General features: G+C 36.0%; 4 protein-coding genes across 4 annotated transcripts; 2 read left to right on the plus strand and 2 right to left on the minus strand.

Moving 5' to 3' along the window:
* Nucleotides 1-795: 795 nt before the first annotated feature.
* On the minus strand, nt 796-4,184 carry LOC143629472 (triacylglycerol lipase 1-like). Its single transcript, XM_077098737.1, has 9 exons — nt 3,837-4,184; nt 3,011-3,121; nt 2,798-2,938; nt 2,606-2,716; nt 2,378-2,521; nt 2,246-2,286; nt 2,080-2,159; nt 1,410-1,505; nt 796-1,333 (listed from the first exon to the last, which is right to left on the minus strand). The coding sequence occupies exons 1-9, from the start codon at nt 4,008-4,010 to the stop codon at nt 1,002-1,004; spliced, it is 1,230 nt and encodes a 409-aa protein (XP_076954852.1). The 5' UTR covers nt 4,011-4,184; the 3' UTR covers nt 796-1,001.
* Nucleotides 4,185-6,123: 1,939 nt separating this feature from the next.
* Nucleotides 6,124-8,564, plus strand: LOC143629473 (methylthioribose kinase-like). The gene is made up of 6 exons (XM_077098739.1): nt 6,124-6,264; nt 6,722-7,031; nt 7,111-7,285; nt 7,635-7,836; nt 7,912-8,126; nt 8,236-8,564. The coding sequence occupies exons 2-6, from the start codon at nt 6,761-6,763 to the stop codon at nt 8,393-8,395; spliced, it is 1,023 nt and encodes a 340-aa protein (XP_076954854.1). The 5' UTR covers nt 6,124-6,264; nt 6,722-6,760; the 3' UTR covers nt 8,396-8,564.
* Nucleotides 8,565-10,334: 1,770 nt separating this feature from the next.
* Nucleotides 10,335-13,513, plus strand: LOC143629481 (methylthioribose kinase-like). Its single transcript, XM_077098747.1, has 5 exons — nt 10,335-10,961; nt 11,924-12,378; nt 12,469-12,683; nt 12,757-12,978; nt 13,397-13,513. Exons 1-4 carry the CDS (start codon nt 10,466-10,468, stop codon nt 12,911-12,913), a joined length of 1,323 nt encoding a protein of 440 aa, XP_076954862.1. The 5' UTR covers nt 10,335-10,465; the 3' UTR covers nt 12,914-12,978; nt 13,397-13,513.
* On the minus strand, nt 13,411-14,414 carry LOC143629482 (uncharacterized). The gene has a single exon (XM_077098748.1). It carries the CDS (start codon nt 14,189-14,191, stop codon nt 13,472-13,474), a length of 720 nt encoding a protein of 239 aa, XP_076954863.1. The 5' UTR covers nt 14,192-14,414; the 3' UTR covers nt 13,411-13,471.
* Between the last annotated feature and the right edge of the window lie 1,435 nt (nt 14,415-15,849).

Consider the following 15,849-nt stretch of genomic DNA (forward strand, 5'->3'; position numbering starts at 1 on the left):
TATTTTATTTCATTTCCTATTTTTTAAAATCCGAGTGGATCATTTTTCTCCATCTACCAGTATAAACAAAATGAAAAACATTTAAGAGCATCCACAATGCTAGAACTCATAAATATCCACGTTAGCATAGCACATCATATTTCAAACATCCGTTAGAAACCTTCATTTTTCTTACAACGCGAAATATCCACAAACCTCAGTTTATATACATGCAATGTATATGTTTATATACATGCAATGTGTATATATATATATATGTACGTGTGAGGGATGTGAGAGTGGTTGCCCACCATATTCGCCTGTCTCAAGTTTGCAGCCACAAACTTTGCCCTTGCACCTGAGCTCTACAACAATAGGTAGTTGCCCCTTCTTGTTCGCGTGATGATCATGTTTCGTATACGTTGTGGATGCTCTAACTTTTGAAAAGAAAAAAAATGTTGTTTTCTCTCTCTAGTGGGTTTTGTATCACCAGCTTGTCTGAACAACTTTTTAAGTGTGTATATCATTTTCGGATTAAGGTATTTCATGGCTATGAAATGAAGAACAATATAAAACAATGTTCTACATGTACGAAAATACGTTTTTCTATGAAATTCTTATTTTGTGTTCTCAGCATGTAACATACTGAAGTTTGCTGTTTTATAGGTAGGTAACCATCATAACATTGCAGTTAACGATTATAATTACCACGCTTAAAAAGGTACATGTGTAGGAAAACTCTTCAACATGCTAACCTGAACGAGTTAAGCAAACCAATCCAAACACAACCTATTTAATTAAACATGTTATAAAATACAAAGGTTTAGATTCAATGTGGCTTGAATTCTGTGTTAGCAAGCCCATTTACAGTAATATACATTCATTTTATGACAGTTTGTCAAATATACAACGCCTCTAACACAAATTCCACATTATGACCCATTCTAAAAACAACCCATTTTGATCTTAACCCAACCCGCCTATTTTGCCACCCAAAAATAAAGCAGTCATATTTGTACATCTCAAGATCTACTTGAAATCCCATCATTTCCACAAGACCTAAAGAAGCTAATCATCTTACAATAAAGATCATCATATCCTCTTGTGCTCAATAGGAAATCTACATGGCCATAATCTTCAAGAAACACAACACTTGGTGTTAATCTCAATTCCTGTATCGTGTGATGCACATCGACCACATCTCCCAACGCATCATTTCCCCCATACGCCATCCATACAGGCAGCGATTCAGGGATTTGGCTAAGATCAAATGTTGGTGGTTTTAATTGTCCATATTGTAATATATTCTTTAGAGTCCCATAATCGTACTTTGCGAAAGTACCTTTGCGTATCACTACACGAAACAAATAGCTTTAACAATGTAAATATCTTGTTTTGCATAATAGAACTGATATAGAAAAGGACCGTACTTTGAAAAAGATGTTTCAAGTTCTTTAATGATGAAGGATGAGGTTCATATTCAAGATAGAAATCGACACGACTACTGTTGAAGCAGCAGTTTTCACCTGCAAGACGCGAGTAAAAAGTAAAAACAACAGGTCTGTAAACGACCCGAACGTTCAGTGAATCGTATGGAGCTAAGTTTGTTCATGTTGATTTATTTAATAAACAAATGAACACAAATATTTTTTTTTGTTCATTTAATTAAATGAACAAACATGAACACATGTTTCGTTCATTCATTCACGTTAGTTATCGTTCATTTACGTTCGTTTATGCTCGATAAATACTACTAGAAAATTTAAAATATATATTATAATTTTTATTTATATTATGTTTTTCACTTTTAATTGAACTTTAAATTACAAGCCCATATATTAATATGTCCGTTTGTGTTCGTTTCGGTTTGTTCAATTATGCCCGTTTGTGTTCGTTTATGTCCATTTCTGTTTATTTAGGTCTGTTTACGTTTGTGAACTGTTCATTAAGATTTTTAACAAACGAACGAGCATATTGATTTTCTTAACGAACAAGAATAAAAATTCCGTTCGATTAATTGTTCATGTTTGGTTAAAGTAAATGAACGAACATGAACATGACCCCATTCATGTTCCTTTATTAAATCATTTATTAAATAACCTGTGATAGATGCTAACATATCACTGCAATCAACACGCCCACCGTCACAAGCCATCTCTACAATATTGGTGAGAATGTCACTGAAAACAAGCGTAGATAATTAGATATCATCATTGATATTATTACAACTACAAAATCGTATAAAATATAAAGATTAAAGAAAAACCTCTTCAGGTTGAGTTGGTGTATTCCAAGTAATGATAGTGCCTGTTAATAAAATGTTGATGTATTATTATAACTTCCAAACACTTAAGTTCACTTGAATTTGAAAAGTATTTATCAGATGAAAGTATTAAACCTCTTCTAGATGCATATTCACAAGATTAAGAACAAACTTAGATGTGATATGATCCAAGTATGATATAGGAGAAAGAAGCGCAGCAGCCTCAACCATATTAACAATATCAGGTTGAGTAAAAGCAGCCAACGACATTATTGTTCCCTGGAAAAAAATGAAAATGGAGATTATCAAAGAGACATTCCTTAATTGGATTATTTTATGATAAAAACGAAGTGCTTACAAAACCTGTGAATGTCCCACAACAAAAACTTTAGAGGTAGTTTTTGAAGTTATATAAGTAAGCATTGCGTCAAGATCATAAAGAGCCATTTCTTCCCAACTCCAATCCCAAAATTCCTAAATCAAAAATACAAAAAAACGAGTTAGCCAAAAAACTAACAATAATTAACGATTGAATCTAATACAGAATTTGTGTACCTTGTCGCCGTCTAATAAAGTTGTATGCCCGTGGCTCCATTTTGTACCGCGCACATTCCCAACCCAAACATCAAAACCACTGTCCGCGAGGATAAACCCCAATGATTGATTTGGGGAGTCCATAAACCAAGCATCACCACCCTAATTAAGTTAAAATTATTATCTAAAACTTCAATTCTAAAGTTGTAGAATGATAATATTGTGTGATATTACCATAAAGAGTCCATGTAAGAGTAAAACAGGAGGCGGTTTTTCTACACCCGAATTAACAATGCCCGGTGACACGCGTTGTAGACCTAGCAAGAACCCATCGTCGGTTTGTGTCTGCAATTGTAAACAAGAAATAGTTACCTCATGAGTGATTTCCTAATTGGCAAAATGAACATATTATCACAAACAAAATATCAAATACCCATATCATAATTCATCAATAACACTTGACACCAGATCCCGTGAGCAATAACTGAACAATTATTCGAATCAAACCGAAAACCGACACCGAAAATTAACCGAAAACTGAATTAACCAAAAAGCAGTTACCGGTTTTTTTACCCTTAGTTAGCCGAAATTAATCGAACCTAACCGTTTATATTTTAATATATTTAGCTTTTATACCTCCAATTCATGTATTTGATGTTTTATGCCCAACATTTCATGTATTTATGCATCCATTTCATGTATTTCTAAGTAAAAATTTTAGCCCAAATTTGATTTTGGTTATTAACCGAAACCAAACCGAAAAATTAACAGAACAAACCGAAAACGATTGGTTAATTTAGTTGAGACTAATAACCAAACCGAACCGTGACCACCCGTCCCAAAATTATAGTGCAATCAAGAAAAGTAACTGTTATTTTAAAGAACTCTCAAATAATAATAATATCATCCTTATCAAACAATACTTCTTGATCTAGCTTAGCATATGATGATGATGAGCAGTTAAATTATCAAACACTTGGCGTGCAACCAAGTTGCTATTTCAGTAAGTCAATGTTAACAATAATGGAAAAAGTCAACTAGCGTTGAAGAAGGAACTCACGGTGTGTTCAACACAAGTATATCCCCAAGGCTGGACGAGATTAAAGCACAAACCGCCGTCGTACGACTGGGTGTGTTGGATGATGGAGTCAACGGGCAAACACTCGGCGGAGATGATCAATAAGGCGATGGTTAACAGCAACAACAGTGGTAGAAGTAGAACCGATGTGGCCATAGGATTGAATTTATTAAGTCAATCAGTCAGGTGGTAGTTGGATTCATTCACCAATAATAATAATAATAATAACTTCTACTTATGGAAGAACCAACATGATTGCTTCAGAATCTGGAAGTCTTTCTCTTGTTGGAGATATTTTGAATTTTTATAAAATGACTCAGATTTGATCCAAAGAGTTTTATATAAAAGGGAGGGAAGAAAAGATAATAGAAGATGTTAATAAATAAATTTTGGATTAAAGTGAAAATCTCTTCGGTTTTATGAGTTTTAAAACTACTAAATAATGGATTATTGCGAGTATAAACATGATTAATTGGGATATCAAAATGGCTAAGCTATTGTTTTTTTCTATAATTTATACTAAGACCATGTGTAGTATTATGGGGAAATGGGAGAAAGTGTGTCTCGCTACGCATAGTTCGCAAAAAGATGGATTTTATTTTAAAAGTGTAGCGTTAGGGGGAAATGGGGGGAAAGTGTGTCACGCGACGCATAGTTAGCAAAAAGATGGATTTTATTTTATAAGTGTAGTGGTATAAGAGAGATTATGGGGTGAGGTGTCACAATTTTAATGGGTATATAAATAAAATAATTAATAAAATTATGGTGGGCCCCACATATTACATCGAGAAATATTTCTCGGCTTTCATAATCTCCATCCACTTTTCCAAGGCGGGGGCGATGTTCCCCCAAATCTTTCTCCAATCTCGACCCCAATATTGACCACTACGGGTGGTCTAATTTATTGGTTAGGTAGGAATATAATTATACTAAAAAGCAGGAGTGTTTCGGGTTGAAATTTATGGTTTTGGGTTTCCAGATCGGGTTTCTTATGTTCGAGATTTTTAAATTGAAACCTGAAACGAATCTTTCATATTCTTTTTTTTTTTTTTTGAGTTTCAAGTTCCACAATTCGGGATAGTTCGGTTTTATATGGGCGGGTTCGGGCATAAGTAGGTGGCCTGCTCAGTCAAAATGCGGTTTTGTTTCAGAAGTCTAAATTTTTTTTACCATTAGATTGTGTTTAAGTAATAGAAAAGATTTACTTCATCATCGATTCTTCGATTTCATCTTTTTTTTTTTTTTTTGATCCATGATTTCCATCCATGCTTATAACTTAAGTACAGAAGCCTACAAAACAAAACTACCAAGCCCAAATATCTGAGCCCACGTCTTTCACAGCCCAACAATATAACAAGTGAAGTGACCAGGTTCAATGCATTATTATCCCTACAATCACAACTCGCCACGTGTCACACGCATGACTCATGCCTCAAATCGATAATTCCACTTTATAATTGTCTCGTATTCGTTCAACCTTTACTTTATAATATTTCTAACGCAATTAACGCCTTTTTGAAAAACAAACAAACTCCACTCCAAAACCCCAAACAGAATCTTCAACTCTCATGCATCCGCCGTCAACTCCAAACCAGCTGGAAAACATGACAACTGAAGGTTTCCGAGTACTCGACGAGAAATCGCTAAGGCTAAGGGGTGTGGGGGCTCTAATGGGGGCTCCAGTGGGGGCTCCAGCCAATAATATTATGACGTGTGGCAGAGAGAGAAACTGGATAACGGGGGTGTTGGAGCCCCCGTTGGAGCCCCTGGCCCTGGTGTAAAGGGGCTCCAGCGAATTTTTATTTTTATTTTTTTACATACGCGTTCAACTCTCTCTCTCTCTCTACTTTTATTATTATTATTCACACACTCTCTCTCTAGAATTTAACACCCACTAGCTGTCTGTCATTGTCTTCTTCTCTTCTACATCTTCTTCTAACACCACACACATAGTAATTATAATTACACCTCTTACACCTCACTCTATCTTCTTCTTTTAGATGATTCAATGGATACCAAAGGACGACTTATTGCAGGCTCTCATAACCGTAACGAGTTTGTTTTAATCAATGCTGATGAAGTCGAACGAGTAAGTCAACTAAACTAAACCCTAATTTTATTATTATTAATTAAATTATTGCAGGCTCCAAAGGCTATTTAACGGCTCTTTTCTCTCTCTTCTCCCGCGACCAGCCTCACGCCTGCCTGGATTTCCGCGCTAGCGCCCCGCTCGCGCCCCGGTTAGCGCCCCACACCCCTCAGCCTAATCGAATACATCAAATCCACACCATCCTTAGCCTCCAAGCTCGGTAACGAAGTCGACAACCTTAAAATCAAAGAAGTCGGTGACGGCAACCTTAGTTTCGTCTACATCGTCACTTCTCCAACTGATTCAATCGTCATCAAACAGGTTTTCCCCAATTAATATTCCATGTAGTTTGTTAAATTAGGGTTTATTAACTTTAATTGAAGTAGCTAATAGTACTTACAATACCTAGGGTTTATGTGATACACAAATCAATAATAATGTAACTGAAATAGTAATGTTATGTACCCAACAGATATATGAATTTTATTTTTAAATGACTTGGTTTTGCTTAGGACCGGCAAACGGGTAGGGTCGGGTCAGAAATGGTCATGAGTCAGAACAGGTTAGGGTCGAAACAGGTCAAATTAAAAAAAGGATGATTTGGGTCGTGTTGGAACAGATTTGGGGTCATATCATTAATAACAAAAATTTTGCTATTCAGCTTGTTGCCCGGTTGCGTTCTATATTGAATGAAGCACTACTTTTTAGAGAAAATTTATTATAATTTAATATAAAAAAGTAGTAAATAATGTTATTATTACTTTTTTCATGTGATTAGGCTATACCGTATGTTCGTTGTATCGGTGAATCATGGCCAATGACAAAGGAAAGATCATATTTTGAAGCCACCGCGCTTAAACGCCAGCACGGTTTATGCCCCAAACATGTTCCGGAAGTTTACCACTTCGACAGAACAATGTCGGTAATCGGTATGCGATACATAGAGCCACCGCATATAATATTAGGAAAGGGGTTAATTGCTGGAGTTGAGTATCCTTTATTAGCTGAACACATATCGGAGTTCATGGCTAACACTCTGTTTTACACGTCTCTGCTTTATCTTACGACCACACAACATAAAAGTGCAGGTGAATATAAGATTTCTTTTGTGTTTTTTAAGGTTTCGAGTTGGTAGATTGTTTGTTGAGATGGAAATTTTTTGTGCAGTGGCTGAGTTTTGTGCAAATGTGGAGTTGTGTAGGCTGACTGAACAAGTGGTATTTTCAGACCCGTACAAGGTTGCTGAGTTTAACCGTTGGACTTCACCTTATCTTGATAGTGATGCCAAGGCTGTTCGGAATGATAATTTGTTAAAGCTTGAAGTTGCTCAGTTGAAGTCTAAGTAAATACTTAAATCACTTAATATTTTTTTTGGAAAAATTACCAAAATAGCCTTTTCGACCGAGATAATTAACAAAATAGTCTTGACATTCGAAAATTACTGATCCACATGTGTCAATTTTGGCACAACAGATGGGATCACTTTAATGCAGTAGATTTCCATTTGGAGTAATATTCTTAATTAAAAAAGAAAGCTAAATGATATATGAGTAAATATAAAAATCAATGCCATTTTGTCTAAGTCAATACTCAAACCGGATATTTTGGTAATTCTCATATTTTTTCCCCTTTTTTTATGTTTTGTTTAATTTCCAATTTGTATATGATAATAATTGAGACGCATTGTACAGGTTTTGTGAACAAACACAAGCTTTAATACACGGTGATCTTCATACCGGCTCCGTCATGGTTACTCACGAGTCAACTCAAGTCATTGACCCAGAATTTGCTTTCTATGGGCCGATGGGGTTTGATATCGGTGCCTTTATTGGAAACTTGTTTTTGGCCTATTTTTCACAAGATGGGCATGCAGAGCAAGGAAATGACCGGAAAGTACGTCAAACTATTGAGATTGTGAATTTATGCATCATCATTTTGCGTTTCTTAAGGCGATTATTGTGAATGCAGGCGTATAAAGCATGGATAATTGATACAGTAGCAGACACATGGAATCTGTTTTATAAAAAGTTTACCTCTCTTTGGGATACACACAAGAACGGGCCCGGTGAGGCGTACCTTCATGAAATTTATAATAATGTGGAGCTATGGGAGCTTGTTAAACAGAAATACATGATTGATTTGTTTCATGATTCGCTTGGATTTGCTGCTGCCAAAATGCTAAGGTAATTCATACGCATGCTACTGTATTTAACATGTTTCTTTTGTCCTATGGTATTGTAAGATTTGATTTGATGACATAGTTTGACTTATTTAAGAATGTTTGGATGACAGGCGAATTGTTGGGGTGGCTCACGTTGAGGATTTTGAGTCTATAACTGATCTTGGGAAACGAGCGGACTGTGAACGAAGGGCTCTTGATTTTGCTAAGAATCTTATGAAGAAACGAAGAAGTTTTAACACCATTGCTGATGTTATTTCTACGGCTCTGTAATCTAACACGCGATGTGGATGGCATGCAAATATTAATAAAAGTTCGTGAACCGAACACTAAAGGAGAAAGATGAGCTGCAACTATTTTATCGTGTCATTTGCTTCTGTACTGCTTATATCACTACTGCGGGTCAGTGTCATTTGCTTATGTACTGCTTATATCACCACTGTGGGTCAGTGTCATTTGCTTCTGTACTGCTTATATCACCACTGCGGGTCAGTGTCATTTGCTTCTGTACTGCTTATATCACCACTGCGGGTCAGTGTCATTTGCTTCTGTACTGCTTATATCACCATTGCGGGTCAAAATCGGTATTCATGTTGTAATCAAAATCTGGTGGTTCTATTTGTTGGCTGGATAATATATGTGTGTAATGCATGATAATACGTGTGAGAAATAAGTATACATGTGATTTCGAAGGTTTTTGGAAATTGGAAGCAATTAATGGGTATGAAAAAAATAATTCTCTTTAAAAGTTTTCTAAACCAAACCATACCCAACTTACCTGCATATGTAAAACCATAGGTTCGTTATGGGATTGCTAGAATTGGTTGGGATGACACGAACATTATCATGTGTTTAGACATTGTTAGAGATGCCATAATCGATGCAGGAGTGAAACACGCAAAGTTTATAGAGAAATAGATTACATGGTTTAGAACATGGGTTTGTTTGAGAAAAATCGATGTGCCTAAAGGACTGGATGAGACATTCACGACATAGTTTTATCGACGTTTAAGAGATGTAGTCTATTTTAAAATTTAAGAGACATTCATAGGCTATGTGTAGTGGATGAGCTATAAAATGAGACGCTTTGCGTCATGTGGTGCCCAGTTAGCAAATTGTGGGTTTTTGTTTTTGGGGTGTAATGACGTTGTAGCCCAATATATATATATATATATATATATATATATATATATATATATATATATATATATATATACAGGATCAGGATCATGAGAGAACCTTTTTGAAATTGAGAACTATGAGAACCATTTTAGACCACAAAAAACCCAAAAATTAAAAAAATCATAAAATAAAAAAAAACACAAAAATCAAAAAAGTAAAAAAACCAAATTCTTATTTTATCATCCCGTTTTCATAATTAAAAAAAATTCGGTTTAGCTAAATTATATACACATATGTATAATATATACATATATATACATTTACATGTTTTTTTGTACATATTTGTATAATTTAAGATAAATGATATTGTACATATGTGTATATTACGTAACTAAAGATTATATAAAATTATACATATGTGTATAATACGACGTTTTTTTTAATTTTTTTTAATGAAACCGGAATGAAATATAAGAATTTTGGTTTTTTTACTTTTTTAAAATTTTTATTATTTTTTGTTTTATGATTTTTTTAAATATTTTTTTAAAGGTGTTTTTAGTTGTCCAAAATAGTTCTCAAAGTTCTCAATTTACAAAGGGTTCTCTTAGGATCCTTACCATATATATATATATATATATATATATATATATATATATATATATATATATACCACACACAATCAATTATAATAATAATAAAATCAAAAGGAAAGCAGGCAATAAATAGTCCCCCATCCCCTAATCGCCTCCCCCCCCCCCCCACACACACCGGGGGGGTGTATGGGGTGTGCTCGCCCATCATCGCCGGAATTCGCCGCCCACTACGGGTGGCCTTACCATGAGTGTTGCAACTAAGTGAATAGCTAGAATTTTTTTTAAAAGTGGAGACTAATGACTATACGTGAAATATGGACAAACCACGTGTGTTTCTCTAATACAAATCATTAGTCTTTTTTTATGAATATTATATTATGGGTTGGGTTCTTTTAAAAACTTTAAAAAAATTAAAACTTTTAACAAACAATCAGTTTTTATTTTTTTATATATATAAAATAAATAATGAAATCAACTAATTTTCAAGCATCTGTGTTACATTCGTTTTGAAAAAGGTTGTGGTCCTGGTTCATTGTATAACTTTCCATTTTTATTCGTCTTTAAAACAAGTCAAGCTTTTGCTCTTCAAAACATCTCTCAGCCATCAACACCAACCCAACCGGTAAACATGACAACGGATGGATTCCGAGTACTCGACGAGAAATCGCTAATCGAATACATCAAATCCACACCATCCTTAGCCTCCAATCTCGGGCACGAACTCATCAACCTCAAAATAAAAGAAGTAGGTGACGGCAACCTCAACTTCGTCTACATCGTCATCTCTCCATCCGGTTCAGTTGTCATTAAACAGGCCGTACCATATGTCCGTTTGATCGGTGAGACTTGGCCGTTGGCCAAGGAACGATCGTACTTTGAAGCTACAGCTCTTAAACGTCAGCATGAGTTGTGTCCAAAACATGTTCCAGAAGTTTATCACTTTGATAGAACTTTGTCGTTAATTGGCATGCGGTGTATCGAACCGCCGCATATAATATTGAAGAAAGGCTTGGTTTCTGGAGAGAAGTATCCGTTGTTAGCTGAACACATGTCGGAGTTTATGGCGAATACTTTGTTTTACACGTCTCTTCTTTATCTTACAACTACACAACATAAGAGTGCAGGTGAACACTTGCTTTTTTTATGTTTTCTTGTCTTTTTGGAAGTATTGGTAACTTTTATTTTGACACAAATACAAAATATGGCAATTAAATATTGAAGTTAAGGACTTTAATGAGTGTGTAAACTGTAAAGTATGTCAATTTAGTGATTTACGTAGACTAAAAAGGACATAACTATAAATTGCTAAAATTTAGAGAAAATCTTCGGTAGATTTCGTGTTGGATATAGGCCAATTTCGTCCGCTACTTATGAGGTCCGTAACCCCACTTGACCGCCTGTAGTCAGTGCTGTAAAAATCGCTAGTTAGTCGGGTGGTTGTGGGGACTTGCGATTAATCGGGGTTAATCGGATCGGACTTTAATGTATAATTTTCAGTTTTATATATAAACGCACACATTTTTATTTGTAATTTTCAGTTTTATACATACACAAACATATTTTGGCTGAAATCTCGCATGAAACCACTGGTTTTTGCTGGAATCACACCTGGAACCGCCGATTTTGGTCGGAATCTTGCTGGAAACCACTGATTTTGGTCGGAATCTTGCCGGAAACCGTCGATTTTGGCCTGATTTGACCATTGACCGATTAATTGGTCGACTAGCCCAAAATTAATCAGTGAAGTGGGGAGTAGCGATTAATCAGGGATTAATCAATGATTGGTCGGGATTTTTGCAACACTGCTTGTAGCCCATGTTACGATTTTTTAAAGTTTTTGGTACTTTGTGGCATGTTTCTCTGTGTCCAGCTGGTCCATGCAAAAGTGTGCTAACTCTTGGAGCAGCTTGTCAGTGGGTGTGCATTTGATGTGGATAAGTGGAGATATCCATGGTTAATCGTGACTGAGTCAGAGCAATCCATGATGCATTCGCTCTTGTGCAAAAAGTGGACAATATTGGCCGGATGTTACATTTATGTTTATGTATGCTTTAAGGCACATGACATGTGATTTTACCTAGTGCAGTGGCCGAATTCTGTGGAAACGTGGAGATATGCAGGCTGACCGAGCAAGTGGTGTTTTCAGATCCTTACAAGATTTCTGAACATAACCGTTGGACTTCACCTTATCTTGATGGTGATGCCGAGGCTATTCGGAATGACAAAGAGTTGAAAGTTGAAGTTGCTGAGCTCAAGTCTATGTACATACTCAATCAACCATGCTTTATTTTCTTTTTTTTTTTTAATATTTTTTATATTTCTCATTCTATTATTTTAAAACTCTTAAAGTTTTGTGAGAGAACACAAGCTCTAATACATGGTGATCTCCATACAAGTTCAGTCATGGTTACTCAAGATTCAACTCAAGTCATTGATCCAGAGTTTTCTTTCTATGGGCCAATGGGGTTTGACATCGGCGCTTTCATTGGAAACCTGTTTTTGGCTTATTTTGCACAAGATGGATATGCAGATGACCGAAAAGTATGTCTAGTTTAACATATTAAATTGTTACTAGTGTCTATTTCTGGTTCCATAAGTTAAGTATTGCTGTATTGTGAATTATGAATGCAGACATATAAAGAATGGATCATCAATACCATATCCGAAACTTGGAATCTTTTTCACAAAAAGTTTACATCACTTTGGGATAAACACAAAGACGGGCCTGGGGAGGCATATCTTCATGAAATTTATAAAGATACCGAGCTTTGGGAGCTTGTAAAACAAAAATATATGATCGGTGTATTCCATGATTTGCTGGGATTTGCGGCTGCCAAAATGATAAGGTGATTCATAACTGATGCAGCTCTTAAGTTTATTCTGATATTATATTTTATTTATTCATAACTTATGTAACAGGCGAATTGTTGGGGTGGCTCATGTCGAGGACTTTGAGTCGATCGTTAATCCGGCCAAACGATCCGACTGTGAACGTCGCGCTCTTGATTTTGCCAAGATGCTTATGAAGAAGCGGAGAAATTTCAACAACATTACTGATGTTATTTCTGTTGTTTAGGAACTTTCACATAAATATATATATAGTATGTCAATAAAAATTACAGAAGCATATGTTTAAGTAAAGTTACGCCCTGCTTGCGGTGCGCGCATATAATGTATATATGTGTGAACCCTCGGGTGGGCAAAAGTAAAATTGCACTAATTTTGACGTTATTTTACTAATCTCGTGAAAATAACGTTAAAAGTGGCGGAAGGTTAATCAGGCATCATGTGGTGGCGTTGATAGCCGAAAGACAAGGGCACATGCACCGATCAGCCGGTGTCCCGATGATTGAGTGCTATGTGCCTTATGTCCAAGGCTTGATGCAAAACTACTATCGAGCCGGGGGTCTCACCGGAAGCAGCCTCTCTATCCCTATGGGATAGAGGTAAGGCTGTCTACATCTTACCCTCCTCAGACCCTACCATAGCATTGCTATTGGTGGGATATACTGAGTACGATGATGATGATGATGTTTAAGTAAAGTTTAGATATTTCTAGTTTGACCATAAAAGTCAAACTATACCATTTCTTTTAAATAAGAATGTAACATAATAAAATATTCTTGTTCATGTATTAACTATGATTATAAGCAGCCTTGTAGTCACTCCACAGCTGATCAGCAGTCTTCCCAACTAAGTCAACAAAATAGTCAACACTATAAGCATACTTCATCTTCTTATTAAGTTCAGCCACAAACCCGTATCTAAGACCCTCACAATAATCAAGAAACCGAGCAGTTACGTCATACCCATGGTCCCACTTGTCACCTTGCCCTGGCTGGACCCAATGGCTCGGTATGTACCTGGCCTTTAGTCTCACAAAATCAGCAACCCCTTCAATCAATCCCGAGGGGGTGGACCCGTTACCCGACCACTGCCACACATGTGTCATTTCATGATAAATAACACCACTAAATTCTTTCATGAGATCACCTTGATAACCCGCAATATAGTTTGTGCTGAAGTGGATCTCGTTATTCTCACAATAAGCAACGCCGTCCATGTCATCAAGGAATAGATGGACATTTGTCACGTTTGCACGGTCGGCCTTGTTTCTTTGTTGAAAGATTCTCCATATGAATAAGTTTGCGGACTTTAAGGTGTGTTTGGAGAACTTGTACCCGATTTGGTTCTCATACCGGACCCCACCTGGAGTTTGTGCAGTGGTGTTGGTGATGTTGTAGCTTACTGTTGCAAAAGTTGCTGGTAAGACTGCTAGAACTAGGATGGATGGCATAACCGTTATCATTTTCGCGTGTTTCGACGTTTTCTTATGCACAAGTATGTGTTGCATGTTGATGCATTTGTAGTTTCTTGTGTGTATATATAGTGAGGCTGTGGTAACTCACTTGTTACTTTCATGGCCATAAAATATTGGTAGAACCACACAGGCAACATTTGTTTCTTTGATTATGTTTGGATCAATAGTTACATGTAAAATAAGGTTCAGCCTGCATATTTAATCAAGAATGGTCAAACCTTATTAAGACTAGAGGGGCCGGCTGGCCACATGTCTAACAAGAAATTAAATTTTAATCTTTTATTTATTGTAATATAAAAAAGTTTCACTAGTCTAAAATCTAAATATTAAGATTAAAAGGGTACAGCAATTAAAAAAAAAGATTTACGTCCTGGATCATTGGATAGGAATCCAAAGATGAAGAGAGAAACAAAGAATATTACTACTGTGTAAACGAAAAGTTTGAGAGTAAGCATTACACAACCTCCAAGATCATTTTTTGAAAAAGAAAAACGAGAGAAAAGAAAAGATAATAGATCCTCCATTTTTATATCACATATCTTATTTTGACACCAATAAATGAATTCTAAAATAGAAAAGAATGTTCAGAAATTCAAATGAAGTTGTGAAGTTGAAATTTTTCAAAAGAGTCTTTGATTACCAGAAATCACTTTCATACCCCCAATTAGATGTTGTAAGCGACCCTAAGCTAATAAGGTATTTTGCCGGAAAGGAAAAAGGATTAAAATCGGGAAATGGAGCGAGCCGGATTTCTCACGGCTATTCGATCATTTCAATGTTTGAATTGAAGGTTCATACTGTGGGTATATAGTAATATAGTATAGATGTAAACTTGTTGGGCCCAAACATAATATAAGACGATATACATAATAATGTGAATCCAACCAAGTTGGGCCCAAACAAGTATCAAAATGAGCAAGGGTACAAGATTAATACTTAAGCAACCAAACTTCATGTGAAACCAACAATTCAACAAATGAGTTGGCAATCTCCAAAGACTTCAATCCCATGTTTGATAACCTATCTAGGGGTGAGCATACATAAGGTGAGACCCGTGAGACCTGAACAGGTCAGACCCAGTTATATTACATTAGAGTCGGTCCTCGGATCCTGAGAATACCCAAACCGGGTGGGGTCTGGTCGGATATTGCAAGTAACACTCATTTGCTCCTATAGGGGTGAGTATAAAACCCGCGCGACCCGAACCTCCAAACCTGGTTGAGAATACCATTATTCGAGTCCAGGTTGAGTGTGCAGGTAACAGCCGTTTGCTCACCAAGACCCAAACAAGAATGTTAGTCCAAAACAACCAACTCGTGTCCCATCATGCCTCATAAATTCCACACAAAGGAAGTAGAAGAGCAGAACCCGAGCCTATCCAAGTGCTAAAGCTTAAAATCAAACGATAAAGATTGATAAAAAGCAACTTTTGATGTGTGCATTATACTTGAGTACAACGGTTAAACAAGATTCTAACCAGACACTTATTCTATAACACGTGATTCGTTTGAATTCAAACAAGACAAGGTAAGCTCGCTCATTGGTTTGCTTCGTTTGACTTGTTTAACTTAAGCCATAATAATAATAGTTCAAACATTGGAAGCGTTGTTTAAAAAAAATATGATTCATATATCCACTAGAGACCACCTTAAATTTATTATATCAGTTTACTCAAATATAATATTTTTATT

This window comes from Bidens hawaiensis, unplaced genomic scaffold (genome assembly GCF_021521415.1).
Source record: "Bidens hawaiensis isolate Kalapana, Puna unplaced genomic scaffold, B.hawaiensis_p1.1 tig00005195_1, whole genome shotgun sequence".
NCBI classification, from domain to species: domain Eukaryota; kingdom Viridiplantae; phylum Streptophyta; class Magnoliopsida; order Asterales; family Asteraceae; genus Bidens; species Bidens hawaiensis.

Coding starts and splice junctions, on each gene's coding strand:
- LOC143629472 (XM_077098737.1), bottom strand. CDS start 4,010: ATGGCCACATCGGTTCTACTTCTACCACTGTTGTTGCTGTTAACCATC. Junction 3,122..3,836: donor ATACTTGTGTTGAACACACC/GTGAGTTCCTTC, acceptor TTACAATTGCAG/ACACAAACCGACGATGGGTT. Junction 1,506..2,079: donor TATGTTAGCATCTATCACAG/GTTATTTAATAA, acceptor CGCGTCTTGCAG/GTGAAAACTGCTGCTTCAAC.
- LOC143629473 (XM_077098739.1), top strand. CDS start 6,761: ATGACAAAGGAAAGATCATATTTTGAAGCCACCGCGCTTAAACGCCAG. Junction 7,286..7,634: donor GTTGCTCAGTTGAAGTCTAA/GTAAATACTTAA, acceptor CGCATTGTACAG/GTTTTGTGAACAAACACAAG. Junction 7,837..7,911: donor AGCAAGGAAATGACCGGAAA/GTACGTCAAACT, acceptor TTGTGAATGCAG/GCGTATAAAGCATGGATAAT.
- LOC143629481 (XM_077098747.1), top strand. CDS start 10,466: ATGACAACGGATGGATTCCGAGTACTCGACGAGAAATCGCTAATCGAA. Junction 12,379..12,468: donor GATATGCAGATGACCGAAAA/GTATGTCTAGTT, acceptor TTATGAATGCAG/ACATATAAAGAATGGATCAT. Junction 12,684..12,756: donor GCGGCTGCCAAAATGATAAG/GTGATTCATAAC, acceptor CTTATGTAACAG/GCGAATTGTTGGGGTGGCTC.
- LOC143629482 (XM_077098748.1), bottom strand. CDS start 14,191: ATGCAACACATACTTGTGCATAAGAAAACGTCGAAACACGCGAAAATG.